Consider the following 25,679-nt stretch of genomic DNA (forward strand, 5'->3'; position numbering starts at 1 on the left):
GAAAAAGTTTTAACCGTTTTCTAAAAAAAATAAAATCACAAAAATAATACTTAATTTTAAAAAATACAATCCAATTCTTCTTTAAATATCATTTAATTTTAAAATGTGATAAATTAATTAAAAAAACAAAAATATGCACTAATAATATGCATATTTTATTTCATATGTCTACAAATTTGGTAGTTGGATTCTTGTACCATAATTCAAAGTTGCATTTAAAAAATCTAAGTTGGAGTCTTAACTAAAAACTATTATTAATTTTAATATTGAACTTAACCGTTTGAAATTTGTATTATTACAATTTAGTGTATAAATAGATTCAAGAATTAACGTTCTCTTCTCCTCTTCATTGATTTCAGTATCACGCGGCTACCATACGGTCCATACGCGGTTAAGGATCATCACCGTCCCTGGTTAAGGAAGGTTCGAATCGCTTGATGACGCGTGTATCATAATCAAAACAGCTCGATTCATCTTTCTTCCTCACCCAGCTTTTCCTCAGATCTCTGTATCATTTTCTGTATTTTGCTACGGTAATCAGCTCAATCTTTGACACCCTCTTCCGCCTGAATTACTCTCTAATCTCCATTTCTGCTAGGTTTGTAAGAATAACTTCCTTTTAATTTTGCCAGATCTGATTATTCTAGCTCGTTCTCGCTTTTCTTTTTCGTTATCATCATCATTCAATTGATTCTCTATTCAGATATGAATTTTATGCTCTCCTTGATTTGTTTTCGTCATATAATAATGAAGATTTAACATGGGTCGATCGGATTCCTAGCTGTTTATTGATTATGTCTGGATTCCTAGCTTATCTCTCGACAGTAGGCACTTCATGTCCCTCTAACGATGTATTCCAAGTATAAGATACTGAAAAGATACAGCTTTTCTTGTTTTTTCTTCATTTTGAAATCGGGTTTTCTGCAATTGAAATGTTTCTCTAAAGAATCGGGTTTTGAAATTGGATCTTGTATATAAGTATATAGATTGATATATGGGTACTTTGTACTTATTGATAATTGGATGTTTTGATTTCCTATCCTTCTACATCAGAAGGAACTGATGATTCTCATTTTTTTGTGCACTAGATTTTCTTAAACTTGTGATTTATTAAAGCTATCAGCTATGGTTAAGGAGACTGAGTACTATGACATACTAGGTGTGAGTATTGATGCAACTGCATCGGATATTAAGAAGGCTTACTATATCAAGGTGCACATGCAATTTACTATCTGGGTGTTTTGGCTATGATCTTAGCATGGATTTATGATGTTTATGTGAAATGCAGTTTCTGTTTTGAAATGTATTTGTACTTCCTATTTTAGGCAAGGTCTGTTCATCCAGATAAGAATCCAGGGGATCCAAAGGCTGCTCACAATTTCCAGGTACCCGAATATGATTATGCATTAAATCCTTAATTTGGTTCCTGAACAAATAAAATGTTCTCATTGTTTATACAACCCTGTTTTTTCATTCTCTGGCACATGTTATTTTTTCCATTTCTGCAAAAATGTCATAAGAAAAGAAATCAATATAATCTTCTTTTTATGAAAAAAATTCCTATACTTTCTCAGAAAGCCATCTTTTCCTCTCTATAAATACTCTATTCCAAGAGGATATCTCAAGTAGATATACCTGAGGGAAGAAATACAAAGAGGCTAATGTTGAGAGGTGGGAAGGTTGAGATCAGTGAAGGCTTTATTGACAATTTTTATTTTTGTGTTGAAAAGCATAGTTGACTGGTGAAAGGATGTATTAGGACCCAAAATAAATGTATGGGAATAATATATTGAAATTTCGAGCAATGAAGTTCACGACTGTCAGGTTGTTCTGTCAATGGAGGGTGATTTTGAATATTTTGTTTAAATTCAAGGCTTATATGAAGGCCTCTCAAGTTTAGGAAAATTTCATGCATTTGAAGCTCAATACCCTGTTTATATATTGAGAAAGATCCAGGCCACAATTTGAGATGTGGTCACAAAATAACTATTTTTCTGCACCCCTATTTTATAAGCACTTATACGTTTGTTTTCAATTTCAATTACTCAGGTCCTTGGAGAGGCTTACCAAGTTCTCAGTGAACCTGAAAAGCGAGAGGCCTATGATAAATATGGAAAATCCGGAGTACCACAGTAAGTTTCCTTGAGAGCAAGGGCATTATAACAGATATATAGATTATTCATAGGCCACAAAATGTCCTCAGTTCCTGGAAAGCTTTAACTTAATTCTTTTGTTTTGTTTCTTCCCTCTCACATGGACATTGCATGTTGTCTTGTTAAAGAAGAATTAGAACATACATAGAGGACGAATGGATGGATATTATTAACTAAAGTGGTTTATTCACTTAATTTTGATTACTAAACTTCATTGGTCTCATTTTCAGAGACTCAATGGTTGACCCATCAGCTGTTTTTGGAATGTTATTTGGGAGTGAGTTTTTTGAGGACTATGTTGGACAACTTGCTTTGGCTTCATTAGCAACAGTTGAGACTGATATTGATTCACAGTTACCTGCTGAGGTCAAAAGGCAAAAGATTCAGGAGAAACTTAAGGTAAAATATTCTATATGAGCTCCCATTACACACATTTCAAGGGAAATGCATTTAGTAAGAACTCCATGGATGTATTATATATGTAGGAACTGCAAGATGATAGAATTAATAAGTTGACAGCAAATTTGAAAATCAGTCTCCAACCATTTGTTGAAGGACGGGTTGATGAGTTTGTGGAGTGGGCAAAATCAGAATCTCGCCGCCTCTCTGAAGTTGGTAAGAACACTTTGTCTTTTGTTTTGAATATGCACCATCTTCTTTTGAGTTACATATAGTTGTATAAAAGTTATTGAACACTTTCCTTACGGCGTATTTGGAAACCACATTTGTTTCTGAATTTGGATTCAGATCCAGATTTTTCTAAGAAATCACCATTGAATTTCTGGATCCAGATACGTTTGATACGAAAGGTGTAGCTAGTTGGATACAACCAAAATTGCGCCACCTTCAAATAACTCCGACCGATGATAATGATCCTCTTCTAATTATAATAACTTTGAACGATATTTTTAACCCTCACCGAGCCCAATCGGACATCTCCAACCAGAAGAACAATTCTTTTTGTCGCATTTCTTAGACATAACATATGTGGATTTGAGCTATACTAAGTTCATATACACCATGTTTCTTGTTTCCAAACATGATCTTATCCGAATCCACACATGGATGAGAAATCTGGCCGAAATATGTTTCCAAATGACAATGCAGTTGCTGTCTAAATCTTTGCTAGATTGTTGAATGTAATAATATCTGGCAATAGTTGAATTCTTTCAATGAGTTCATGTTTTTAAATTTTATAAAAATAAAGGGTATTATACCATTTTAATTAGTGCTGTTTTGAATGGTTTGATTGATAAAGTGATTGGTGATGGGAAAAATATTTTTTAGGATTCAATCCAAATAACCCTTCATCAAAAAGACCTTGATGTAAGTGTAACCTTTCAACAGAAGATCCTGAATAACTTAAAGCTTAAAAAAACAAGAAATTTACATCTCATCTTGGAGTTTGAATTTTTCTTATCTGTCATAATTCATTTTGAAACTCACAAGGGTTGGAAATTTCTTGTTTCAGTTTTTGGTGAGGCCATGCTGCACACAATTGGTTATATCTACACAAGGAAAGCTGCAAAAGAAATTGGAAAGGACATAAAGTTTATGAAGGTGCCATTTTTGGCAGAATGGGTACGCGATAAAGGCCACCAGATTAAATCGCAAGTCATGGCTGCTTCTGGTATGAACATATAATTTTCTTCTTTTTTCATGTTTGGAGTCACAACTATGTTTTGGGTTCTGTCTAGGTGCCATCTCTTTAATCCAGATACAAGAGGAACTAAAGAAGTTAAATGAAGGAGAAAACAGAGAAGAGAATTTGAATAAAGTTGTTGAAGAAAAGAAGGAAGCAATGCTTAATTCTTTTTGGCATATTAATGTTGTTGACATTGAGGCAACTTTATCACGTGTCTGCAATGCGGTGAGTATAGATCGCTAACTCTAGAAAGAATTATATATAAATTATGGTAATTGGTGCTTACATTATTGATCTTTTTTATTCCTTCTAGGTTCTTAGAGACCCCACTGTTTCAAAAGATGTGCTGAAGCTACGTGCCGAAGGGATGAAAAAGCTTGGAACGATTTTCCAAGTGAGTGATTTATATATGTCTCATTAGCTTTTTGTACTTGCTCGCCAATTTTCACTAAAACCGTCCATTCCATATATGTGCAATCCCTAGTTATATTAGGGTAAAGAAATGGTAATTCAAAGGCTATAAGTAATTCCCTAGACATGACACTCTTTAAATCAGAACGTTCCTTGAAACTTCTGAAACCTATGATTTCTTAGGTAAGACTTTTATCACTTTAGCTACCCATAGTGAGTTCGCAGATTTTAAAATATAAAGAAATGATGGAACTTGGATCAGAACCTTTATCCAATCCCTAATGAAGTTTGTATTGCGTCCTTGATCCCCCCATTTTTAATTGGCGTGGAATGTGGATGATCTTCATAATCAAATATGTGTCATTAAAAAAAACGTTAACATTTAGAGAAAAAAGTTCGGGGAAAAATACATAAATCGGTCAGTCTAAAGAGATGACAAACCAAAAACACTTCAAAACCGTACCCTCCGAAACTAAAACAAGCTGTTGGAGGGGCCGAGTAACTTGTTACAATGGAACTACAGTTCAACAAATCAATACTAATGTTACATGTTTGAAAAGAATTGTAGAAAAATAATATACTGTAACTAATCTTGATGCATTTCAGTTATAATCAGCTTCTAGATTAGTTTTTTTTTTCTTTTTCTTTTCTGAATTTAGGCACCTATTACCATCTCCAGAGTCATGCTCCGCACTTTAACTTAGAGCGTTCATAGTGAGAAAAACCCTTTTGGTCTAGATTCGTGATAGTTAATTATGTATTAAACTTAACTTCTACTTTTTTTTTCTATATGAAGAAACTGTAACATTTTAATACTTATTCTTTAGATTTTGATAGAGTTGAAACTGTAGAATTTTTCTTCTGATTTCAACACTTACAAAATTTTATGGGTTATTTATTTCTCAGGGAGCGAAGTCTATTTACAGTAGAGAAAACAGTTTAAGGCATGAGAGCGACGAAGTTGTTGATGCTTCATCATCAAAGTAATGTAGAATGTTGTATAATGTATTGTGTCTGTAGTTGGATCTCATCATTTTCGCATTGAATCTTTATTTATTTCATTTCTTTATGACTAAAGAAGAAATAATTGGTTTGATATATGGATTTATTTCCTTTTGTTTTATGAAGATCTGTGTGATTTTGGGATATTTGTCGATCTTGAGAATGAGTTGAGTTCGTGTTGCCATTATCTTCTTGTGTTATTGTTCTTAATATTTGTGTTAGAGATTTGGGTGTTATTTTTTTAATGCGGTGAAAACATATATGCCTTATTTGAGTATAATAGTTTGAAATTGTTAAGGTCTCCAACCGTCTTGACAATTCAATCCCTTCGAAATATTTGCGAAAATACTCTCATTTCGATTTAAGTTATTAAAAAAAGTGTTTAGTTATTTCATTTCAGTTTGATTGCTGTAAGGATTGTGATCCAATTGATCTTATAGGTGGTGGGATAATTTTCATGTTTAATAATTTTAATAATATGATTGAAAAATGTTGCTTCATGAATTTATGCCGAAAATATTGTCAATTTACACTATCAAACAATGGAGTTCAATGTAGAATAGATAGAACTTTAGTAAATGTTAAGTAACCTACACAATTTAAAAGAAAACAATTCAAGATTTTGAAATTCATTTTTTGAAAACTATTGAACAATTAAGTATTTGATATTAAAATTTTATGTACGGATAGAAAGTAAAAGAGCAACCAAAACCAAAATTAAAAGAGAACTTAATCTATTAAAATAAATTCCACTGTTTGACAATCTCTTCACTAAGATTAATCAAAATTAATACATATGTGACATTTTCATAAAACAAAATGGATGATGGCCCATTGCAATGATTAGTAGAAATAATAATTGGTATTTTTTTTTTCCTAGATGGAGATATTATGAGAAAGTTCTGCCAATTATGAGCAATTAAAAAAGCAAATAATATTGGACTAATGTTTGTGAGAATGAGTTAGGATGTATATATAGAAAAGAAAGTGTTAGAAAATGGTTCAATTGCTAAATGTGATTTGAATTATCATGAAGATTTTACTTTAACATAGTATTTTTTTTAAATTAATATATCCCATATATAAAAATAAAATAGCAATTCTTAATTTTTTCAATTATTCTCTTAAATCACACATTTGTAAGATATTCAAACTATGTTGGACAGTTTTGAATGTTTATATCTTAAAATTACTTAATTTAAAACACAAATATGTACAAATTGGTAAACCGTATACAAAATTACGTCGTTACGAAGTTATTTGAAAAATAAATACAAAATCAAACTATATTCATTTTTTTTAAATCTTCTATCAAATAACACATTTTTATAGTTATTCAAACTAAGTTCGACAAATTAGAATGAGACAACGAAAATAATATTTAATTTTTAAAAAATATGACCAAAACGTCTCCAAATATTTTTTATTTAAAAATGTGACAAATTAATTTTAAAAAATGAAAATAATTTAAAATAAGATAATAGACACTAATTAGAAAAAGCCTCATATGGAACATATATGGCACAATTCAAAGTTTAACCACATTGGATGAAAAAGATTCGTATTCGAACCTCATATAATAATTGAACAATTATAAATTAATCAAATTTGTAAAAATGTAATAAAACTTGTACAAAATATTCTAACAATTAAAATTCAATAAAATCAACAAAGCTGTCAACTATAAGTTTAAATATTTAAATCTTTTATTTGAATCATTAACTTTTCATTTTTTTAAAGTTTCATATATTAAAAATGATGAAAATCATTTCAACACAACTACAAAAGAATGACACGAAGAGAAAACAAATAAAATTAAATAATAAAAATAAAAAATGTTACTCAATAAGTTATCGAGCTTGTAAGTCTTCGAAAAAATGATTAACTCCCGACGAACACTACCGACTTTCTAGAATGAATCTAAAAAAGAATCATAATAAAATTATGAATGATACACATTAGACGACTACGAACAATGAAAGTTGGACGATTTCTTTCAAACCAGATAGTTGACTAAAAAATAATTGGGATGATAACCTAATTATATAGGTCTGTCATATAAGCTGTATCAATTCAAATTTCTCAACATCTACCCAAAGACTCGTGCACCACCCAATAAATCATAGTATTACTCTACAAAAAACTTTAGATACTAGATACCCATCGACAATGCAAAAGTAAGTGCGTTGTCGATTCAACCTCCTCGTGACACATACAACAACGACTAACCATAATACAAATTTTTTTATTCACATATAATTGGTAAGAATTCCACCGTGAATAAAGTGCTCCATTCAAAACATGAGATTTTGGATGAAATTTTTGACTCTCAAAGTTTTTCCTAACAAAAATTATATCAACTCATCTTAACGAACAATTTGTAGCAATGCCCACATGAAAACTATTCATTTATTGTCAACGCATAACGTCTTGTTTAGACGTGGACATTTGTTTGCGTCATACCAAAAATAAAACTCTATTATGGGACGAACTCTCCATAATGTTTAATCTTTTTATATCTAATTCAGCTAGCAAAATCACTAAATCAAGGATCAAACATGTCCTTAACCGTGTCATTTCTATAAATATAGCAATGAAAGCAAACTCATGATATATCGTAGTTAGGCTTTTGATACTAAATCAAACGTCATCTCAAAAACTGATCGAAGAACCATCCCCAAAATGAATTTAGATTGCTCATGAGAACCTTTTTACATAGAATAATTTCCCTTCTAAATGCTACACCCCACTGGATAATTAGACATTTTTGTGCTAACCAGACTAATTGTAATCACACTTGCATTTAATAATCAATGTTCAAAGACTATTCGAATTCGTGGCAAATCTCAAACACTATTTTGATAGAAGAGTCTTATTTAGGGGTGGGTCGGTACGGTATACCTTAATATTTTATCCATACCTACCTTACCTAAAATTTCGGTATGCAAAAAATGCATACATTTATCTTACCTTGATTTCGGTATACCTTGTTTCGATATACCTTAATTTCGGTATGCAAAAAATTTATACATTTATCTTACCTTAATTTCGGTATACCTTATTTTCGGTACGGTATCGGTATTATACCTTTGATACCTAAAAAATATATTAATTTTAAAAAAAATCAATCCCATCGATAATGTAGAGATTGCATATATGAAATAATATTTCAGTATAATTATATTTTGATATTATTCCAAAATTATATTTCTATAATTAAATTGATTTCAAATCTATTTAATTATTTCCTTATAAGTATTATATATATATTTATATATATATTAACTTATAAATACTATTTCGGTATTTCAGTATATCTCGATATACCAAAATTTTAAAAATCTCATACATTTACTGTACCAATAATTACGGTATACCTTTTTTCGGTATACCTTAAAAGTCGATATTTTCGATATATTACGGTACAGTATTTTCGATATACCTTTAATATCGGTAATTTTCCCCACACTTAGTCTTATTAAAGGAAATAAGATCTTGAATATCCAAACCTCCTTAATTTTTAAAACATTTAACATTATCACAACTAACTAAATGACAAAATGATGAGTTAAAATATTCTCATAGAAATTTATACATTATTCTCTCTATTTTCACCGTCACACTCTTAAAAAGAATATATAAAAAAAATAGCATATATGTGAGGGGGAATTTGATCAAATAACCTCAAAGATGAGGTTATTTGATCTGATGGTAATTTATTAATTTTATTGCGCTCGTGGTGATTTTGTTTTTTTTGGACGATTTTGCCCTTGTCGCGAAACGCTAAGTGACTTAGCGTTTCGCTAAGTGGATTAGGTTTAGTATAAATACTCTAATTTTTCATTTCTTTCATTTTCTTTCTCTCTCTTCTTTTGTTCTCTCTTTCACGGCGGCGACGGCGGCGACGAAGGCGACGGTGCTTATGCAGATACAGATTTGATTCATATTCAAACCTGGGTATTTAGGCGACGGTGCGGTGTTTAGGCGACGATGCTTCTTTTCTTCATTTTTTCAAACCCTAACCTTAAACCTATTGTTATATAAAATAACATGTTCTTATTTGGTTCATATTGGTTTATATTTTGTATTTGATTCATATTGGTTCATATTTGTGGTTCATATTGGTTCATATACGTCGATGATAATATTTGCAGATAATCTCGGATCATATGAGTTCCGTTTCAGGGAAGTTTCTCCAAGAACTTACCGTTTCGCTAAGTGCTTGCCGTTTCGCTAAGTGCTTACCGTTTCGCTAAGTGCTTATCGTTTCGCTAAGTGCTTACCGTTTCGCTAAGGACTTTTCGTTTGGTGAATTGTGATACACTATTTGATATTCAATTATGTTAAAACTACATACATAAACATGAGTTGTCTTAGCTCAGTTGGTAGAGTGCGTTTCTTTTAAATATGTGGTCGTGGGTTCGATTCCCACAGACGATGTTTTTATGTTTGTTTTTTTTACTTTTGCATAAATGAAATAGTATTGAAAGAAATGAAACAAAAGCAAATCAAACATTCATTAACAAATATCCAAAGAAAGTAGTTCACTTTTTACATATTATTATTTTCTTAATTAGAATTAATTTATTTTATTGAAGTAATCTTCGGTCCTACTCTTGAATCCAATTTGTCCAAAAGTCAATGCCAAGAACAATCTCATGTGCCAAGTGAGAGCAGGGCCAGTTGGGAAGTGAGCAAGCTCAGTCCCAATGCTGGAAAAGAAGAGTCCGGTCAAACTGTTGTCGTTGATCGCCGGAATACTGGAAGGTGCTAACCATCCGATCAACCCAAACCCAATCACGTTCAGATCTTTCCAATCCCTCTCGAAACTACAATCAATCAAACAAACAAATTTCAATTCTATTCTTATTTTCTTACATTACATACATAAATGATACATAACATGTAAACTTTCCACCTGAGGCTTTTGCAACCATCAAAGGGTTTATGGCTTTAACTGGAGCCTTTAGGAATCCTGAGCTCAGTCTCACCTTAGCGAAATGCTGAGCACTTAGAGAAACGATAAGTCCTTGGATAAACATAACCATTTCTCTACAAATGAGAATTTGATTTATGCAAAAGTAAAAAAAACAAACAAACATAAAAACACCGTCTGTGGGAATCGAACCCACGACCACATACTTAAAAGAAACGCACTCTACCAACTGAGCTAAGACAACTCATGTTTATGTATGTAGTTTTAACATAATTGAATATCAAATAGTGTATCACAATTCACCAAACGAAAAGTCCTTAGCGAAACGGTAAGCACTTAGCGAAACGGTAAGCACTTAGCGAAACGATAAGCACTTAGCGAAACGGCAAGCACTTAGCGAAACGGTAAGCACTTAGCGAAACGGTAAGTTCTTGGAGAAACTTCCCTGAAACGGAACTCATATGATCCGAGATTATCTGCAAATATTATCATCGACGTATATGAACCAATATGAACCACAAATATGAACCAATATGAATCAAATACCAAATATAAACCAATATGAACCAAATAAGAACAGGTTATTTTATATAACAATAGGTTTAAAGTTAGGGTTTGAAAAAATGAAGAAAAGAAGCACCGTCGCCTAAACACCGCACCGTCGCCTAAATACCCAGGTTTGAATATGAATCAAATCTGTATCTGCATAAGCACCGTCGCCTTCGTCGCCGCCGTTGCCGCCGTCGCCGCTGTCGCCGCCGTGAAAGAGAGAACAAAAGAAGAGAGAGAAAGAAAATGAAAGAAATGAAAAATTAGAGTATTTATACTAAACCTAATCCACTTAGCGAAACGCTAAGTCACTTAGCGTTTTGCGACAAGGACAAAATCGTCCAAAAAAAACAAAATCACCACGAGCGAAATAAAATTAATAAATTACCATCAGATCAAATAACCTCATCTTTGAGGTTATTTGATCAAATTTCCCTATGTGAGCATAGTTAACAACACACTCTTAATGAGAATTAACCGCCCCATTTCGAAATTATTTTATTTTTCCACCTAAACAGTTACATTCCATTTTAGTGAAAATCGGATCCCAATATATATTTGATCGTAATTTAACCCCAATGACATATCAATGTATGTTAATGAAAGATTACTAATTCTGAATCCAACACATTTGTCAACATCATTTTTCTATTCGAAATATGATATGAGAAAAAAAAGATATCTGACTTATTAAGATTCACTCAAAAATTAGAAGATGTACTAAATATCCATAAAATATCTCAAAGGTGTTTAAAATTCATGTAGGTAATTTAAAATTAGAATTAATTTATTTTATTGAAGTAATCTTCGGTCCTACTCTTGAATCCAATTTGTCCAAAAGTCAATGCCAAGAACAATCTCATGTGCCAAGTGAGAGCAGGGCCAGTTGGGAAGTGAGCAAGCTCAGTCCCAATGCTGGAAAAGAAGAGTCCGGTCAAACTGTTGTCGTTGATCGCCGGAATACTGGAAGGTGCTAACCATCCGATCAACCCAAACCCAATCACGTTCAGATCTTTCCAATCCCTCTCGAAACTACAATCAATCAAACAAACAAATTTCAATTCTATTCTTATTTTCTTACATTACATACATAAATGATACATAACATGTAAACTTTCCACCTGAGGCTTTTGCAACCATCAAAGGGTTTATGGCTTTAACTGGAGCCTTTAGGAATCCTGAGCTCAGTCTCACCTTAGCGAAATGCTGAGCACTTAGAGAAACGATAAGTCCTTGGATAAACATAACCATTTCTCTACAAATGAGAATTTGATTTATGCAAAAGTAAAAAAAAAAAAACAAACATAAAAACACCGTCTGTGGGAATCGAACCCACGACCACATACTTAAAAGAAACGCACTCTACCAACTGAGCTAAGACAACTCATGTTTATGTATGTAGTTTTAACATAATTGAATATCAAATAGTGTATCACAATTCACCAAACGAAAAGTCCTTAGCGAAACGGTAAGCACTTAGCGAAACGGTAAGCACTTAGCGAAACGATAAACACTTAGCGAAACGGCAAGCACTTAGCGAAACGGTAAGCACTTAGCGAAACGGTAAGTTCTTGGAGAAACTTCCCTGAAACGGAACTCATATGATCCGAGATTATCTGCAAATATTATCATCGACGTATATGAACCAATATGAACCACAAATATGAACCAATATGAATCAAATACCAAATATAAACCAAATAAGAACAGGTTATTTTATATAACAATAGGTTTAAAGTTAGGGTTTGAAAAAATGAAGAAAAGAAGCACCGTCGCCTAAACACCGCACCGTCGCCTAAATACCCAGGTTTGAATATGAATCAAATCTGTATCTGCATAAGCACCGTCGCCTTCGTCGCCGCCGTCGCCGCTGTTGCCGCCGTCGCCGCTGTCGCCGCCGTGAAAGAGAGAACAAAAGAAGAGAGAGAAAGAAAATGAAAGAAATGAAAAATTAGAGTATTTATACTAAACCTAATCCACTTAGCGAAACGCTAAGTCACTTAGCGTTTTGCGACAAAGACAAAATCGTCCAAAAAAAACAAAATCACCACGAGCGAAATAAAATTAATAAATTACCATCAGATCAAATAACCTCATCTTTGAGGTTATTTGATCAAATTTCCCTATGTGAGCATAGTTAACAACACACTCTTAATGAGAATTAACCGCCCCATTTCGAAATTATTTTATTTTTCCACCTAAACAGTTACATTCCATTTTAGTGAAAATCGGATCCCAATATATATTTGATCGTAATTTAACCCCAATGACATATCAATGTATGTTAATGAAAGATTACTAATTCTGAATCCAACACATTTGTCAACATCATTTTTCTATTCGAAATATGATATGAGAAAAAAAAGATATCTGACTTATTAAGATTCACTCAAAAATTAGAAGATGTACTAAATATCCATAAAATATCTCAAAGGTGTTTAAAATTCATGTAGGTAGCATGAACCATACAAAGCGTGTCATCAGCGAAAAACAAATGTGATATAAAAAAACAATATTTTCTTGACCCACAACTCACCTTACGGATAAGTTTCGAGTTTTCTACTAACGTTATCATTTTTTAAAGAACTTCCATAACAATAATAAACAAGAAAAGAGATAGTATATCACCTTGTCTAATGTCTTAAAAACTCTCAAAAATTCTCTAAGAACTACCGTCCCAGAGATAAAATGTAATCCAAATTCACCCCAAAATTAAAAAAAAATCTAAAAAATTGACAATTCAACCATCAAAATACTATAATTTATAAATATTTAAATAATGATATACATAATATTTTTTTTTTGTCATTGCATGAATCTTAGCAAGGAAGGAAGCAAGAAACTACCATTCTCCACTAACGGTCATACTTTACGTGTCGTCTTCTTATTCGCTAAATCCACCCCTTTCGTAAGGAACCTACGTACTATAATATGACTGACAGGTAGAGGAACGTGCCCCCCCACCCCCACTATATTAAAACGGTAAAACCCTTCATCCTCTATTCCCGGCACAAATCAATGGATCGACTCTTCTCTCTCCTCCTCATTTCCTCTCTCATCCTCGTCTTCGCCGACGAACTCGCCGGCGCCGGCGACGGCGATTTCTTGATACGACAGGTCGTCGACGACAACAACGATGGAAACCTTTTGAGTGCCGATCATCATTTCAACATTTTCAAGCACAAGTTCGGGAAATCGTATGCAACGAAGGAGGAGCATGATTATAGATTGTCGGTATTCCAATCTAATCTCCGTCGGGCTGAACGTCATCAGAAATTGGATCCTTCAGCCGTTCATGGAGTCACGCAGTTCTCCGATTTGACATCGGCAGAGTTTAGGCAGAAACATTTAGGTCTAAAAAGGTTGAGACTTCCAGCCGATGCTAATAAGGCTCCGATTCTACCGACTAATGATCTCCCTACGGATTTTGATTGGAGAGATCATGGTGCTGTTACATCTGTGAAGAATCAGGTAGCTATTTGATTTTGATTTTGATTGATATATTAGGGCACTTAAAAACCTAGCTAAATTGATTTTGATTTTGATATATTAGGGCACTTAAAAACCTAGCTAATTTGAATTTGATTTTGATTTATTAGGGCACTTAAAAATCTAGCTATTTGAATTTGATTTTGATATATTAGGACACTTAAAAACCTAGCTAATTTTGATTTTGATATATTAGGGCACTTAAAAACATAGCTATTTTGAATTTGATTTTGATATATTAGGGCACTTAAAAACCTAGCTAAGTTGAATTGATAAGAAAATCTGATGTTTGGAAATGGTAAAATTTGAATTGATATGAAAATCTGATGTTTGGAAATGGTAATTTAAATTGATATGAAAATATGATGTTTGGAAATGATAATTTGAATTGATATGAAAATATGATGTTTGGAAATGGTAATTTAGGGTTCATGTGGATCATGCTGGTCATTTAGCACAACTGGTGCTTTGGAAGGTGCAAATTTTCTCGCAACCGGGAAGCTAGTTAGTCTCAGCGAACAACAACTCGTCGATTGTGATCACGAGGTTAATCATCTATCTTACCATCCGAAAAATTATTCAATTACTCTTATCTGATATGCATAATTTGTACTGAATTGGATTACAGTGTGAGCCAGACGAACCTGGATCATGCGATTCAGGATGCAACGGTGGTCTAATGAACAGCGCATTAGAATACACACTTAAAAACGGAGGACTTATGCGAGAAGAAGACTATCCCTACACAGGAACAGACGGAGGAGCATGTAAACTAGACAAGACAAAGATAGCAGCTTCAGTAGCAAATTTCAGTGTAGTTTCACTAGACGAGGATCAAATTGCTGCAAATCTAGTGAAAAACGGTCCTCTTGCAGTTGCTATAAACGCGGCTTACATGCAGACATATGTGGGTGGAGTTTCATGTCCTTACATTTGTTCGAAAAGACTAAACCATGGTGTTTTGATGGTTGGTTATGGTTCGGCTGGGTATGCGCCGGTAAGAATGAAGGAGAAACAGTTTTGGATTATCAAGAATTCATGGGGAGATAAATGGGGTGAAGAGGGTTTTTACAAGATTTGTCGCGGGCATAATGTTTGTGGCGTGGATTCGATGGTTTCTTCGGTTGTTGCTGCTGCGGTTCAATCGGGATGAAGAAGAATGGTTTGTTCTTGTATATAGAAAAGAAGATAAGGAAGGAAGGAAGAAGGAAATATGACATATTTTATCTTCATTGGGGTGGGGTACCTTTATTTTAAGGCTGTCTAATGTTAGTTTGGACATAATAATGATAATCATCATGTCTTAAGTTAAGAGAATGTCCTTTTTCTTATTATGGTAACACTTGTTTTTTTCATTTGGATCATAACACTAGGTATCTCAAAGGCAAGGCAATTGGGTTATTATTAATAAGTTAACTAAAATTAGTTTTAAAATCTTATCAATAATTGGATTTATACACAATCATGTTAAAAATTAACAAACTTACATTCAATCTATCAGATAGTGATAACATAGACATTTAAATGAAAACAATTTCTAAGCCTAGTCTATATAGATACAAATTTAGATAACTTGAATTTAATTGAATGTATATTCAGCCAACCGCTCACTCTTCGTCGCTAACCCTACTAAACTAGGTAGATTTTATTTGCTGACTTGATATTATTATCATTTAGCTCTAATAAATTCTGTGAAATTTTTTACTCCGGAGTAAATTTTAAATTCTAGTTCAGTAATTGGATTTGATCATAACCAAATCGAATGACTCATGATCTCTAATTGGATATTTAATATTTATTGCTACTTATCTTTCAAATAATTATACTTGGTTAGTATTTATTTTTCTAAATAAATTTAAATATTTTATTATGTAATAATAATTTAATAGAATAAAACCGATCAATTTGATTTACTAATCAAACCGTTCACCTTTCTACATTTAAACTTCACTGTATATATTTGAACTTTTAAATAAATATATATATAAACTATGGTAAATTTGGATATTTAAAAATGGGCCAAATTTAAATATATATTTAAAATCTAATTTGAAGAAATTTTTGATAAATTAAAAGTTCAACATTATAAGAGGTTAGGTCTTTTATCTTTTTTGCCAAGAATATAAAATGGCTTCTTTTTTCAGCATTATTCAATTGCCAAAAGTTTATATCATCAACCTCTGTTTGTTTTTTCTTTTCTTTTCTTTTCTATAAAGTACAATCTTCCACATGGTATTATGATCCAAGAACAAATATAAGAATCCAAACTCAAATGAGAGCCCTAAAATAGACATTTAACACAAACCTCTAACTGAAAACTAGTAAACAAAGAAAACAATCACACTTCACATTCTAAACAAAGAAAACACTTTATGGTTATTTTTTTGTGATTTTCCAAATGTGATCATGAATATGAATACTACTACAATGATTGTGACAAAATACTAGTTTTGAAATAGGATAGTAATAATAATTTGGAAGCCAAAACACATCTTCTTGGTTGGTTGATGTACAACATGTGATTGATTGAGTTTAGATTAGATTAATGAATGATGGATTAGAAGTTTAGAACACCAATTGAGCAGCTACCTTACTTGCAAGAACTTGCTCTTGTCTTTCAATGTATTCATATGGAAACCAACCAGCTTTTCCTTTGCACTCACCTTCTGCCCACCCATTTCCCATTATCTGTTTTCACCCACAAAAAAAAACACAGATTTGCAGGTCCATGATGTTTGAGATGTTCATGGTTTAACAATTAATGTCTTCATCTTCTAAGCTAATGGCTCTCTTTAGTTGGTCAATGATTTAGGTCTATTCATTTATGAGAGTTATTTGAGATTTTTTGAAAAATTCCAAATAAATACCCTCTATTTTTTTTTGAATTAAAGAGAACTAAAATGACACCCTATAACTATGGTCCCGCGCTTCAACTCAAAGCGCAACCATATAATAAATACTCTCTATTTTAAAAATATATATACACCTAGGGCTTGTTTGATGTTGGTTATATGAGGATTTTTAAAGGATTTAAAAAAAAATGTTTGATGAAAAAAATAAGTAATTTGGATTTTTAATTGGTTGAATTATTAGAAGAGATCACATTATTATAATGTCCCTTTGTATTTAAAAATTAAATTTATAAAAATAAAGTAAGGATGTTTTAGTATTTTGTCAATAAATTGGGTGATTTGGTGGTTGAAAAGAAATATAATGGGATATATAAGTTTTGGGTAAATAAACCACATCAAACGACCTAAAGAGCTTGTTTGATGATGGGTATTTGGGATTTCTATTGGATTTTTTCAGGAAGAACTAAGTTATTTGGATTTTTAAGATTTAAATTTTATAAAAAAAAGTAAGGGTATTTTGTTCGATCAATTGAGTTATTGGAGAGTTGAAAAAAATAAGATGTGATAGGAGAGTTTTTGGTATTAAAAAACCAACATCATACAAGCTCCTAATGTCTTTTTACTCAATTAACCTAATTTTTCATAACCTTCATCAAACGGGGTTATTTGAAAATAAGGACTTGGTTATTCAAATAACCCCAAATCAAACAAGGCTTTAGTATTCCTAACATTTCAATTATATATATAGCTTGATTGAATTCTGATATGGGATTATTCAGAAAAATCTAGATTACGAAACCAGAATCTTGTTTGTGGCTAACCTTTCGGACGACGATATAATCACCAATAGCCAAATTAAGTTCAGTGTCTGTTTCAGCTTGATAGGAGTACAAAACCTGCCACAAACACGGAATGAGACAATTTTACATATTATTATATACAACAACCAAGCATAATGCAATTAGCACTAAACAAATTCAGATGAACTTTGTCAACTCACTTCACCCAAGAAGTAATTCAAACGGTCAGTTGCATCATTATGCGTTGGAGAGACATATACACCATTTGATTCTTCGTAAGATGGTGGAGGCGGCATGCTATTGCTACCAGTAGTTGGAGCCGCTTCAATGCGCTGTCTTTCTGACATCATCTGCCAATCATCAAAAGAGAAATACAAAAATATTTAGAATGTGGGGCAATACACAGTTAAGGTGGGATGATAAATGTTGAATATTGAATTTAAAGTGCCAAGTTAAGTTTAAAAAAAAATAAATGTTCAATCAATCAAATGAAAAATCTAAACTTTCAGTATTTGGGTGTTTGATTTGATAAAATGCGGAACTAAGGATCAGAAAGTACTGAAAAATACTACTTTACCTTTATAACGACGTAAGTTGATTAACATTGATTTTAGGTTTTACAATTTGTCTTGATTCGGGTTGTTATTTAGAATGTGGGACAATATACACAGTTAGGGTGGATTGGTAAAACTGAATTAAGTGTGGAATGAGTTAACTATCTAAAAGATAAATGTTAGAATAAATCACATGAAAATATCTAAACTTGTGTATTTGGGCATTTGATTTGATCAAATATGGACTAATGTTGAGAAAATACTTGCAAACTATATATTACCCTTCTAATGACGTAAATTGATTAGTTTTCAGAGAAGTTATTTTTTTGCATGTTTTTGCTATACTACCTGACCTAATTAAGCCAGATTTTATAGCTTATTTTGAACAAAATCTAAATAATTTAGTGATTTAAGTAACAATTATCAAATAAACACTTAATCATTAAGCTACCTCGCCTTCGAGCTGATCAAGTATCTGAAGGACTCTTTGATGATATGCACGTTCAGCTTCAACCTTAAATAGCAAGAACATGCAAGTTATAAACTAGGCCAACAGGTAATTGAGAACAACTTCTGTTCCTGCAATGGAGGATGATTATTTACCATGGAAATCAAACGTTGAACTGTCAACCTCTGTTGTTGAGCCTCAACAGCAATCATAGCTACAGAAGCTTCCTTTCCCAGTGTTGCTGTGTTTGACTTTAGGTCATGTAATTTTGTTTCTGCTGCTTCAAGTTTTAAAGCTAGTTCAGGATTCTCCATTGCCTCCCGCATTCTAGTTTGACGCCTAGAAACTTCAATAGCCTATACAAACAAAACCTTATTCATCTTCGTATTGGGGGTATTTTGTCTTCAAATTTTCACAAAAATTTACATTTGTTATGATTTCTGAAAATCACAATAATCTGATGACGATCAGAAAAATATCAATACCAAATGAAGAAAAATTACATTAATCCAGACCAATTTGGATCATAATCTAGACTAATTTGTATACAAAATGAATCAACAAAATCACACAATAATACAGATCAAGATCCAAAACTTAATATGGTCATGATCCGAAAACAAAATCACTTCCAATTTTAACTTCAGTGAATTAATACCTGAGCTTCAGCCTCCTGTCTCATTCTATCATAGCGTTGAGCCAAATGTCGAGCGTCTTCCAATGGAGCTCCCACTACCATTGCTCTTAATGGCTCAGCCACCTGGTAATAATTTCAATTAACTGAAGATGATCATTTCAATTTATATGAGAAGTAGTGCAAATGGAAAATAAGTTGTAAAAAGATAAGGATCAAATTGGTCATGCAGTCATACTTAAGACAAATAACAGTGGGGAATTTGCATCATTGCAAGGGAGACCAAGACAAACAATATTTTAAATGATATACAGCAGTTTGGCATCTTATGTAGCAAAAATATTGCAAACATAAAATCTGTAAATATCTATCAGGTTAGGAAAAAGTACAAAGAGAAATCGACAAAATCAGGGAAAAAGAAGTTTCCTTTCTTTGGAGATGAATAGAACCAAATAACTATTCAGGAATCAAAAGAAGAAAAGGAAAATAAAAGACACAAACCTGTGTACCAAGGGCTTTTAACAGATTTCCTTTCTCCTTCTCCATCTGGGCACGGGCTCTAGAAAAGCTAAGAGCAGCTCTTGACAATGTACTGCCACTGGTGCATGTATTTTCAGCTCCATATTTCCTGCTGTCTTCTGATAATTTAGTTCCTGAGAAGAAGAACGTCACTTAGACATATTGCAGACTCTGGTAATAAAAAAAACAGAAGTTATACCAATATACCTATTTCAACTTGTTTCGAACCAGTAACAATGTAGCCTTCAACTCCTCTTACGATGTCCCTTTGAAAATGCTAAAAATAGAAAATACTTATTGAAGAGTTTAAAGAAAAATAATTTGAAGATGAAAATATATTTGATATAGTAACCTTGGCTGCACGTGTAGATATGTATAGCTTCTCAAGTTTCTGATGCTGCTGAAGCTCTGCCCCATCGTTGACAGCCTGATCAGAACCATAACCACCCCCAAACTGCCTAAGAACAGCCTAAAAGTAATGCAACTATCTTAGAAATAGTGTGATCAATCAACATATGGCCACTGGTACTTTGTGAAAATGGTTTAATCAGGAAAATTAAAGGTATATGAGTCAAACAGACTTCCTACTCCTGCCAAACAAAAATGAAACAGAAGGTACAATGAAATAATGGACAAAATGAGATTGGATTTTAGCTTGTGAACAATAAACTAGCAAGGGAAATAAAACTAAATTCTATTCAATATCATGATCTAGACTTCCCAAATCTAAACCCAAACAGGTTTTCAACCAGATTAGATCTAAGAAAACTTCTTGGTTATGCATGTATACTGCTAGATCTTAGAGTCTTTTCAACAGTCAATGTTCATACAAATCTATAAATATGAAGATAAATGCTTAGCAAGTAAACTGAATCAAAACAAAGGTCTGGAATCTTGTCTTTATTCCCGTAATCATGCTTGTTATTTCAGATGAATCGGCTTTAGAGACCTGACAGCTCTAGATCATATTCAAAATAAATTTCGAGAACAGCAATAATATAACCATTCATGTTTATACAAACATCAATAGTTTGCTCCAACGACCAAATCCGTCCATACAATCAAATCCATTCTAATTAACTGGTGAATGACATCTAATCCGTATCGCCTAAGGAAAAAAACAAATAATCTGATTAAACAAATCTAGATTTGTAATCATGTACACGTTCGAAACGATTCCGCATTACTCAACTCGACACAAGTATTACAAATCCAGACATACAATCAAATCTAGATCATATACAAAATAAATTTCATGAACAGCAATAACATAACCATTCATGTTTAAGCAAACATCAACAGTTTGTACCAACGACCAAATCCAGTCATACAATCAAATCCATTCTAATTAACTGGTGAATGACATCTAATCTTGTATAGCCTAAGGAAAAAAAATCAAATAATCTGATTAACGAATCTAGATTAAAAAATCATGTACACGTTCGAAACGATTCCACATTACTCAACTCGACACAAGTATTACAAATCCGGCCGTACAATCAAATCTATATCATATACAAAACAAATTTCAAGAACAGCAATAACACAACCATTCATGTTTAAGCAAACATCAACAGTTTGTACCAACGAGCAAATCAGGCCATACAATCAAATCCATTCTAATTAACTAGTGAATGACATATAATCCGTATCGCCTAAGAAAGAAAACAAATAATCTGATTAAACGAATCTAGATTCATAATCATGTACACGATCGAAACTATTCAATCAAAACTGCACGTCTACGCAAACGATGAAATCACAAAATCTTAATTAGATCAACTCAATATTACTGTAGAGTTGATATAACACTGAATTTAATCGATCTTAGCATCTGAACGTACAGAACATATGTTTACCTGTTGTTGCCGGGCGACTTGTTCCCTGAGCTTTGTTGCCTGTTTTCTGATTGCATCCATTAACGTTCGAAAGAGAGAAAAGAGTCCAAATGAGGAAGAAGAAGAAGATCGCTTTCTTCTCCGGTTAACTCCAAAAGCTTCCGACCTCCCTCCGATCGTCTAACTCCGAACAGAGGTTCAAAATGGCAATCACAGTCGAATTCGTTCAATTTTTGGTTTCTTTAATGGAAATAAACCTCTTTTCATCTATAAACTTTTGCAATTTGTACATTTTGTATCTTAAACTTTATTTTCACTATTTTTTTTACTAACTTTATCGATTGGACTAAAACCATCTCTACATTAAGGATGATAATTTGAAATCGTCCGGGCAGTAATCTAACCGAATTTTTCTTTTGAGGGTATTTTTTCTCCGATTTGACTATTAGTTGATTGGGGATGGGGCAGGATCGTGTTTGTGTCCTTCGCTCCGATCTCACCACGATACAGTCTCAAACACTATAAACACAATTAAATATATAAAATCACTAATATATTTATTTATTATATTAAAAAAAATTATATTTTTAAGTTTATTTTTTTATAATAATATAAAATTTTAATATATTAGGATATATATATATATTATATTAAAAAAATATTTATATAATTTTATTTTATAAGTTTTTATTATATTTGTAGAGAATATGTATAAACCCTGCAAGAATTTCTCGAAACCGAACGGGGTGACGATGGTAGTAAAAAAACTTCAAAATAAAACGGGACGGTGATGATAAATGTATTATCCGTCTCATTGTCATTCCTACTCTCAATCCTTTTCCATGTCACTAGGGACGAATCTATGTAGGGGTTTGGGTGTGCTGAACCTACCTCGAAATTTTTTTTTCTTTTTTTATGGTTAAAATGTGATATTATCCTCATATTTAAAAAAATTAATAGAATTAATATTTTATTTATTAATTATTAAAAAAATTGATAAAACTTACATTTATTTATCAATTTTATCCAAAAAATTTTCATTTTTTATTTTAGCCTACCATAATTTTTTTAAGCTCACTTCACCACCGAATTCTGGGTCCGTCCCTCACATATATCACCTATAACTTTAGGTTTTATTTTTTTATTTTTTTCATTTGACAGAATAAATTTAAATGATTTATTTTTTTTTTTTTTTTAAAAAGAGTTATTTAAGTCTTACCAAATTAAACATCACATTATAAAATATTGAAAGTTAAAATTCATAAAAATAAAAATTAACCAACATAAATATTTTCAAACATTCTATTTAGAAACATTTTTATCTTATTTTTTGTGCATATGAATTTAGACATTTGTAAGTTTATTTAAAATAGTTAAAATAGCCTTAGAAATAAGGCTTTCCTAGTCAACCTCTCTTTCGGCGTCAGTCAAACACTTTTTCTTGGTCAAATTTTCTAATTGAAAATGTACTTTTACAAATATAATAAAAGAGATATTTTAAAAAAGATTACATTAAGTACTATTAAAAGATACATGATGAGATTTGAATGAGTAGAAAATTGAGAAATACCACTATAGCCTAAACAAAAATAAAAATTATGAGAATTCATATAGAGATTCAATCAATTAAAAAAACAAGATGATATCATAGAAAATTAATATGTGAAATCAGACTAAGTATCCATAATTTTTAATCAATTATGAGGTGAATACACTGTAGATTATGTACTTATAAAGTTGAACAATACAACTCTTAAAATAAAAAATAAAATAATTTGTAACAAGTAACAACAGTAAACTAAAGAAAAAAATTGTAATTATAATAAAATTTCAAGGGCTCATTAGTATTTTTGTATTGCTGACAAATTCTCTCTTTTAAAGATGAGTCTTTTGAAAAAAAGTATTATTTTGAAACATTCCTGCAGCATGGTGGTCCAATCTGAGAAAAAAAAACAAAATGGCAACAAACAAGTTGTCACAACTTTAACTTAAATTTCAATTTATAACTTTATTCATCATATGTTAGATTTTTTAATAAATTTAAATTTGGTTCGTCTGATAAGACAGTATATTTAGAATTGACAATAAAACAGACAGATGATGAAAAGTAAACGTAGCATGAACGTGAAGATTTAATTCCAATTTATTTTATATTATATTCTCAAAGTATAAAAAGATCCTTTATAGATATATCTAACCCTAACTTTCTCTATTTCTAAAAAACTATTTACCATTCCGTTGCCCTTAAAATAGATGTTGGAGGCTTATATTTAATGTCTTATTGGTGGACGGAGGTAAAGAGATGTAGAACATCGTGAAAGGGTTGGGGGAGTCGTAGAGTCACACCGACATATCATTCTTCAATCGACTTTCTCAGTACCCTTAAGGGCGACATGTGTCCAAGACCAGGAAGGCTATGTGTTGTACTCTAAATGTTATTGGAGAGAGCTCTCAAAAGGGGTCAGTTCTGAACTAGATTCTATTTTCACAACCAAATGAGGGTAGGTAGTAAACTCGGTCCGAAGTGGTACAATAGGAACCTCATGTGACCGAAGCTCAAACATTTGCAGTAGTGATAGGCAACGAGAGGCGGGTTGTTTGGGTAGACCAAACGAAGACAGTTAATGTTCAGGACTAATTAGAGCGATTCATGTAATTAACTTGATCCAATTAAAACTATGAGTAATGATAGTAAACGGAAGAATCTTAACAGGAATGTGTAGGGAATGGTGTGTCACATTCTAATTGGATTGAAAATTTAAAAATTCTCTCGTATTGAATTTTCAATCTACTTCAAATTTGATACATCATTCCCTACACATTCCTGTCAAAATTCTTCCCACTCCCTATCATTACTCTAAAACTATTACACTAGGTTCTTCAGACGTCGGCTTGAAATCGAGGGCATCTCGTGCTCGAACCTAATAAAATTGTCTTTTAGTATAGGGTGGTCATCGGTTCGGGTTTTTTAATTTTATTTTTATTTTTGTAAGCCTATTCCAAACTGAATTCGAATAAAATCGAACTGATTTGAATTTCATTTTTGGTTCGAATTCGATTTTTTTAATCAAATTATTTATTTATATCTAATAAAATATATAATTAAAAAATAATAATAAATAATTTCGTTTTTGAATTGAAATTCCAACTCAAAAATCAAATCGTTGAATTCGAATTTGTTTAAACATTAATTCGAAAACCGAAAATATAATTTGAATTCAGTTTAGTGATTCGCATTCGTTCAGATATTCAGATCATATCAAATATTAAACATCCCTATTTTGGTACGATACTCTATGAAATTAATTTAAAACAACACTAACATGTCAATTGATAATAACTAATTAGACCATTAATCGATGGTAGGTAAATTAATATTGAGAATTCACTGTTGTTACTCTCAAATACATCATAAGGCCCAATGTAGATATTGTGAGTATAGATTCAATTGTTTAAAATATCAACAAATATGAGAAATCATAATCCGTTAACTATCTTCAATAATTTAGTGAGCTCAATTAAAACACTCAATTATTGCATGAGGCTGAATGAGTTAGAATAATGATGCATCATTCCTCTCATTCATATATTCATTATTTCATTATACCCATAATTCATTTGTGTTGATAATAAAACAAAAGTATATAATCTTAACGTTCTATTAACGTGTCTCCTTCATTGGGAACAAATACATCGATTTGTCCGTGTTAAAGTCATTCACTTTGTTGAGACAATGAGAGAGTCAATGATAAATGTTGAGAGAGTCAATGATAATTATTGAAAGACTAATCGATAAACACATCCATTTTACATTGATTGAATCCGCATAGTTAATCTTGTGATGTTGAA

The 25,679-nt window shown here is 31.9% G+C and overlaps 3 protein-coding genes and 1 non-coding gene across 5 annotated transcripts; 3 read left to right on the forward strand and 1 right to left on the reverse strand.

Moving 5' to 3' along the window:
• Positions 1-358: 358 nt before the first annotated feature.
• Positions 359-5,357, forward strand: LOC124936528 (chaperone protein dnaJ 10-like). Of its 2 annotated transcripts, none has more exons than XM_047477033.1 (10): positions 359-598; positions 1,089-1,212; positions 1,326-1,385; positions 2,050-2,132; positions 2,384-2,552; positions 2,639-2,768; positions 3,625-3,783; positions 3,851-4,023; positions 4,112-4,192; positions 5,116-5,357. In XM_047477033.1, the coding sequence occupies exons 2-10, from the start codon at positions 1,126-1,128 to the stop codon at positions 5,194-5,196; spliced, it is 1,023 nt and encodes a 340-aa protein (XP_047332989.1). In that variant the 5' UTR covers positions 359-598; positions 1,089-1,125; the 3' UTR covers positions 5,197-5,357. The 2 variants fall into 2 exon arrangements, with proteins under 2 accessions (XP_047332989.1, XP_047332990.1); XM_047477034.1 differs by having other exon boundaries at positions 359-533.
• Positions 5,358-9,578: 4,221 nt separating this feature from the next.
• Positions 9,579-9,651, forward strand: TRNAK-UUU. The gene has a single exon. It is a non-coding gene; the product is annotated as a tRNA-Lys (tRNA).
• Positions 9,652-13,688: 4,037 nt separating this feature from the next.
• LOC124934337 (probable cysteine protease RD19B) lies at positions 13,689-15,539 on the forward strand. Its single transcript, XM_047474856.1, has 3 exons — positions 13,689-14,167; positions 14,612-14,731; positions 14,814-15,539. Exons 1-3 carry the CDS (start codon positions 13,715-13,717, stop codon positions 15,336-15,338), a joined length of 1,098 nt encoding a protein of 365 aa, XP_047330812.1. The 5' UTR covers positions 13,689-13,714; the 3' UTR covers positions 15,339-15,539.
• A 1,082-nt stretch (positions 15,540-16,621) lies between these two features.
• On the reverse strand, positions 16,622-22,050 carry LOC124935704 (SH3 domain-containing protein 2-like). The gene is made up of 10 exons (XM_047476123.1): positions 21,852-22,050; positions 20,345-20,461; positions 20,200-20,269; positions 19,975-20,126; positions 19,498-19,599; positions 18,995-19,195; positions 18,843-18,905; positions 18,038-18,187; positions 17,859-17,933; positions 16,622-16,873 (listed from the first exon to the last, which is right to left on the reverse strand). The coding sequence occupies exons 1-10, from the start codon at positions 21,909-21,911 to the stop codon at positions 16,751-16,753; spliced, it is 1,113 nt and encodes a 370-aa protein (XP_047332079.1). The 5' UTR covers positions 21,912-22,050; the 3' UTR covers positions 16,622-16,750.
• Between the last annotated feature and the right edge of the window lie 3,629 nt (positions 22,051-25,679).

This window comes from Impatiens glandulifera, chromosome 4 (genome assembly GCF_907164915.1).
Source record: "Impatiens glandulifera chromosome 4, dImpGla2.1, whole genome shotgun sequence".
Taxonomy (NCBI): Eukaryota; Viridiplantae; Streptophyta; class Magnoliopsida; order Ericales; family Balsaminaceae; genus Impatiens; species Impatiens glandulifera.

Excerpts from the sequence above, each read along its gene's own strand:
- LOC124936528 (XM_047477033.1), top strand. The coding sequence starts at position 1,126 with ATGGTTAAGGAGACTGAGTACTATGACATACTAGGTGTGAGTATTGAT. Across the intron at positions 4,024-4,111 it reads TATCACGTGTCTGCAATGCG|GTTCTTAGAGACCCCACTGT; the intron begins GTGAGTATAGAT and ends TATTCCTTCTAG. Across the intron at positions 4,193-5,115 it reads AGCTTGGAACGATTTTCCAA|GGAGCGAAGTCTATTTACAG; the intron begins GTGAGTGATTTA and ends TTTATTTCTCAG.
- LOC124934337 (XM_047474856.1), top strand. The coding sequence starts at position 13,715 with ATGGATCGACTCTTCTCTCTCCTCCTCATTTCCTCTCTCATCCTCGTC. Across the intron at positions 14,168-14,611 it reads TTACATCTGTGAAGAATCAG|GGTTCATGTGGATCATGCTG; the intron begins GTAGCTATTTGA and ends ATGGTAATTTAG. Across the intron at positions 14,732-14,813 it reads TCGTCGATTGTGATCACGAG|TGTGAGCCAGACGAACCTGG; the intron begins GTTAATCATCTA and ends ATTGGATTACAG.
- LOC124935704 (XM_047476123.1), bottom strand. The coding sequence starts at position 21,911 with ATGGATGCAATCAGAAAACAGGCAACAAAGCTCAGGGAACAAGTCGCC. Across the intron at positions 20,462-21,851 it reads AAGTCGCCCGGCAACAACAG|GCTGTTCTTAGGCAGTTTGG; the intron begins GTAAACATATGT and ends CATTACTTTTAG. Across the intron at positions 19,196-19,497 it reads GACAGGAGGCTGAAGCTCAG|GCTATTGAAGTTTCTAGGCG; the intron begins GTATTAATTCAC and ends TTGTTTGTATAG.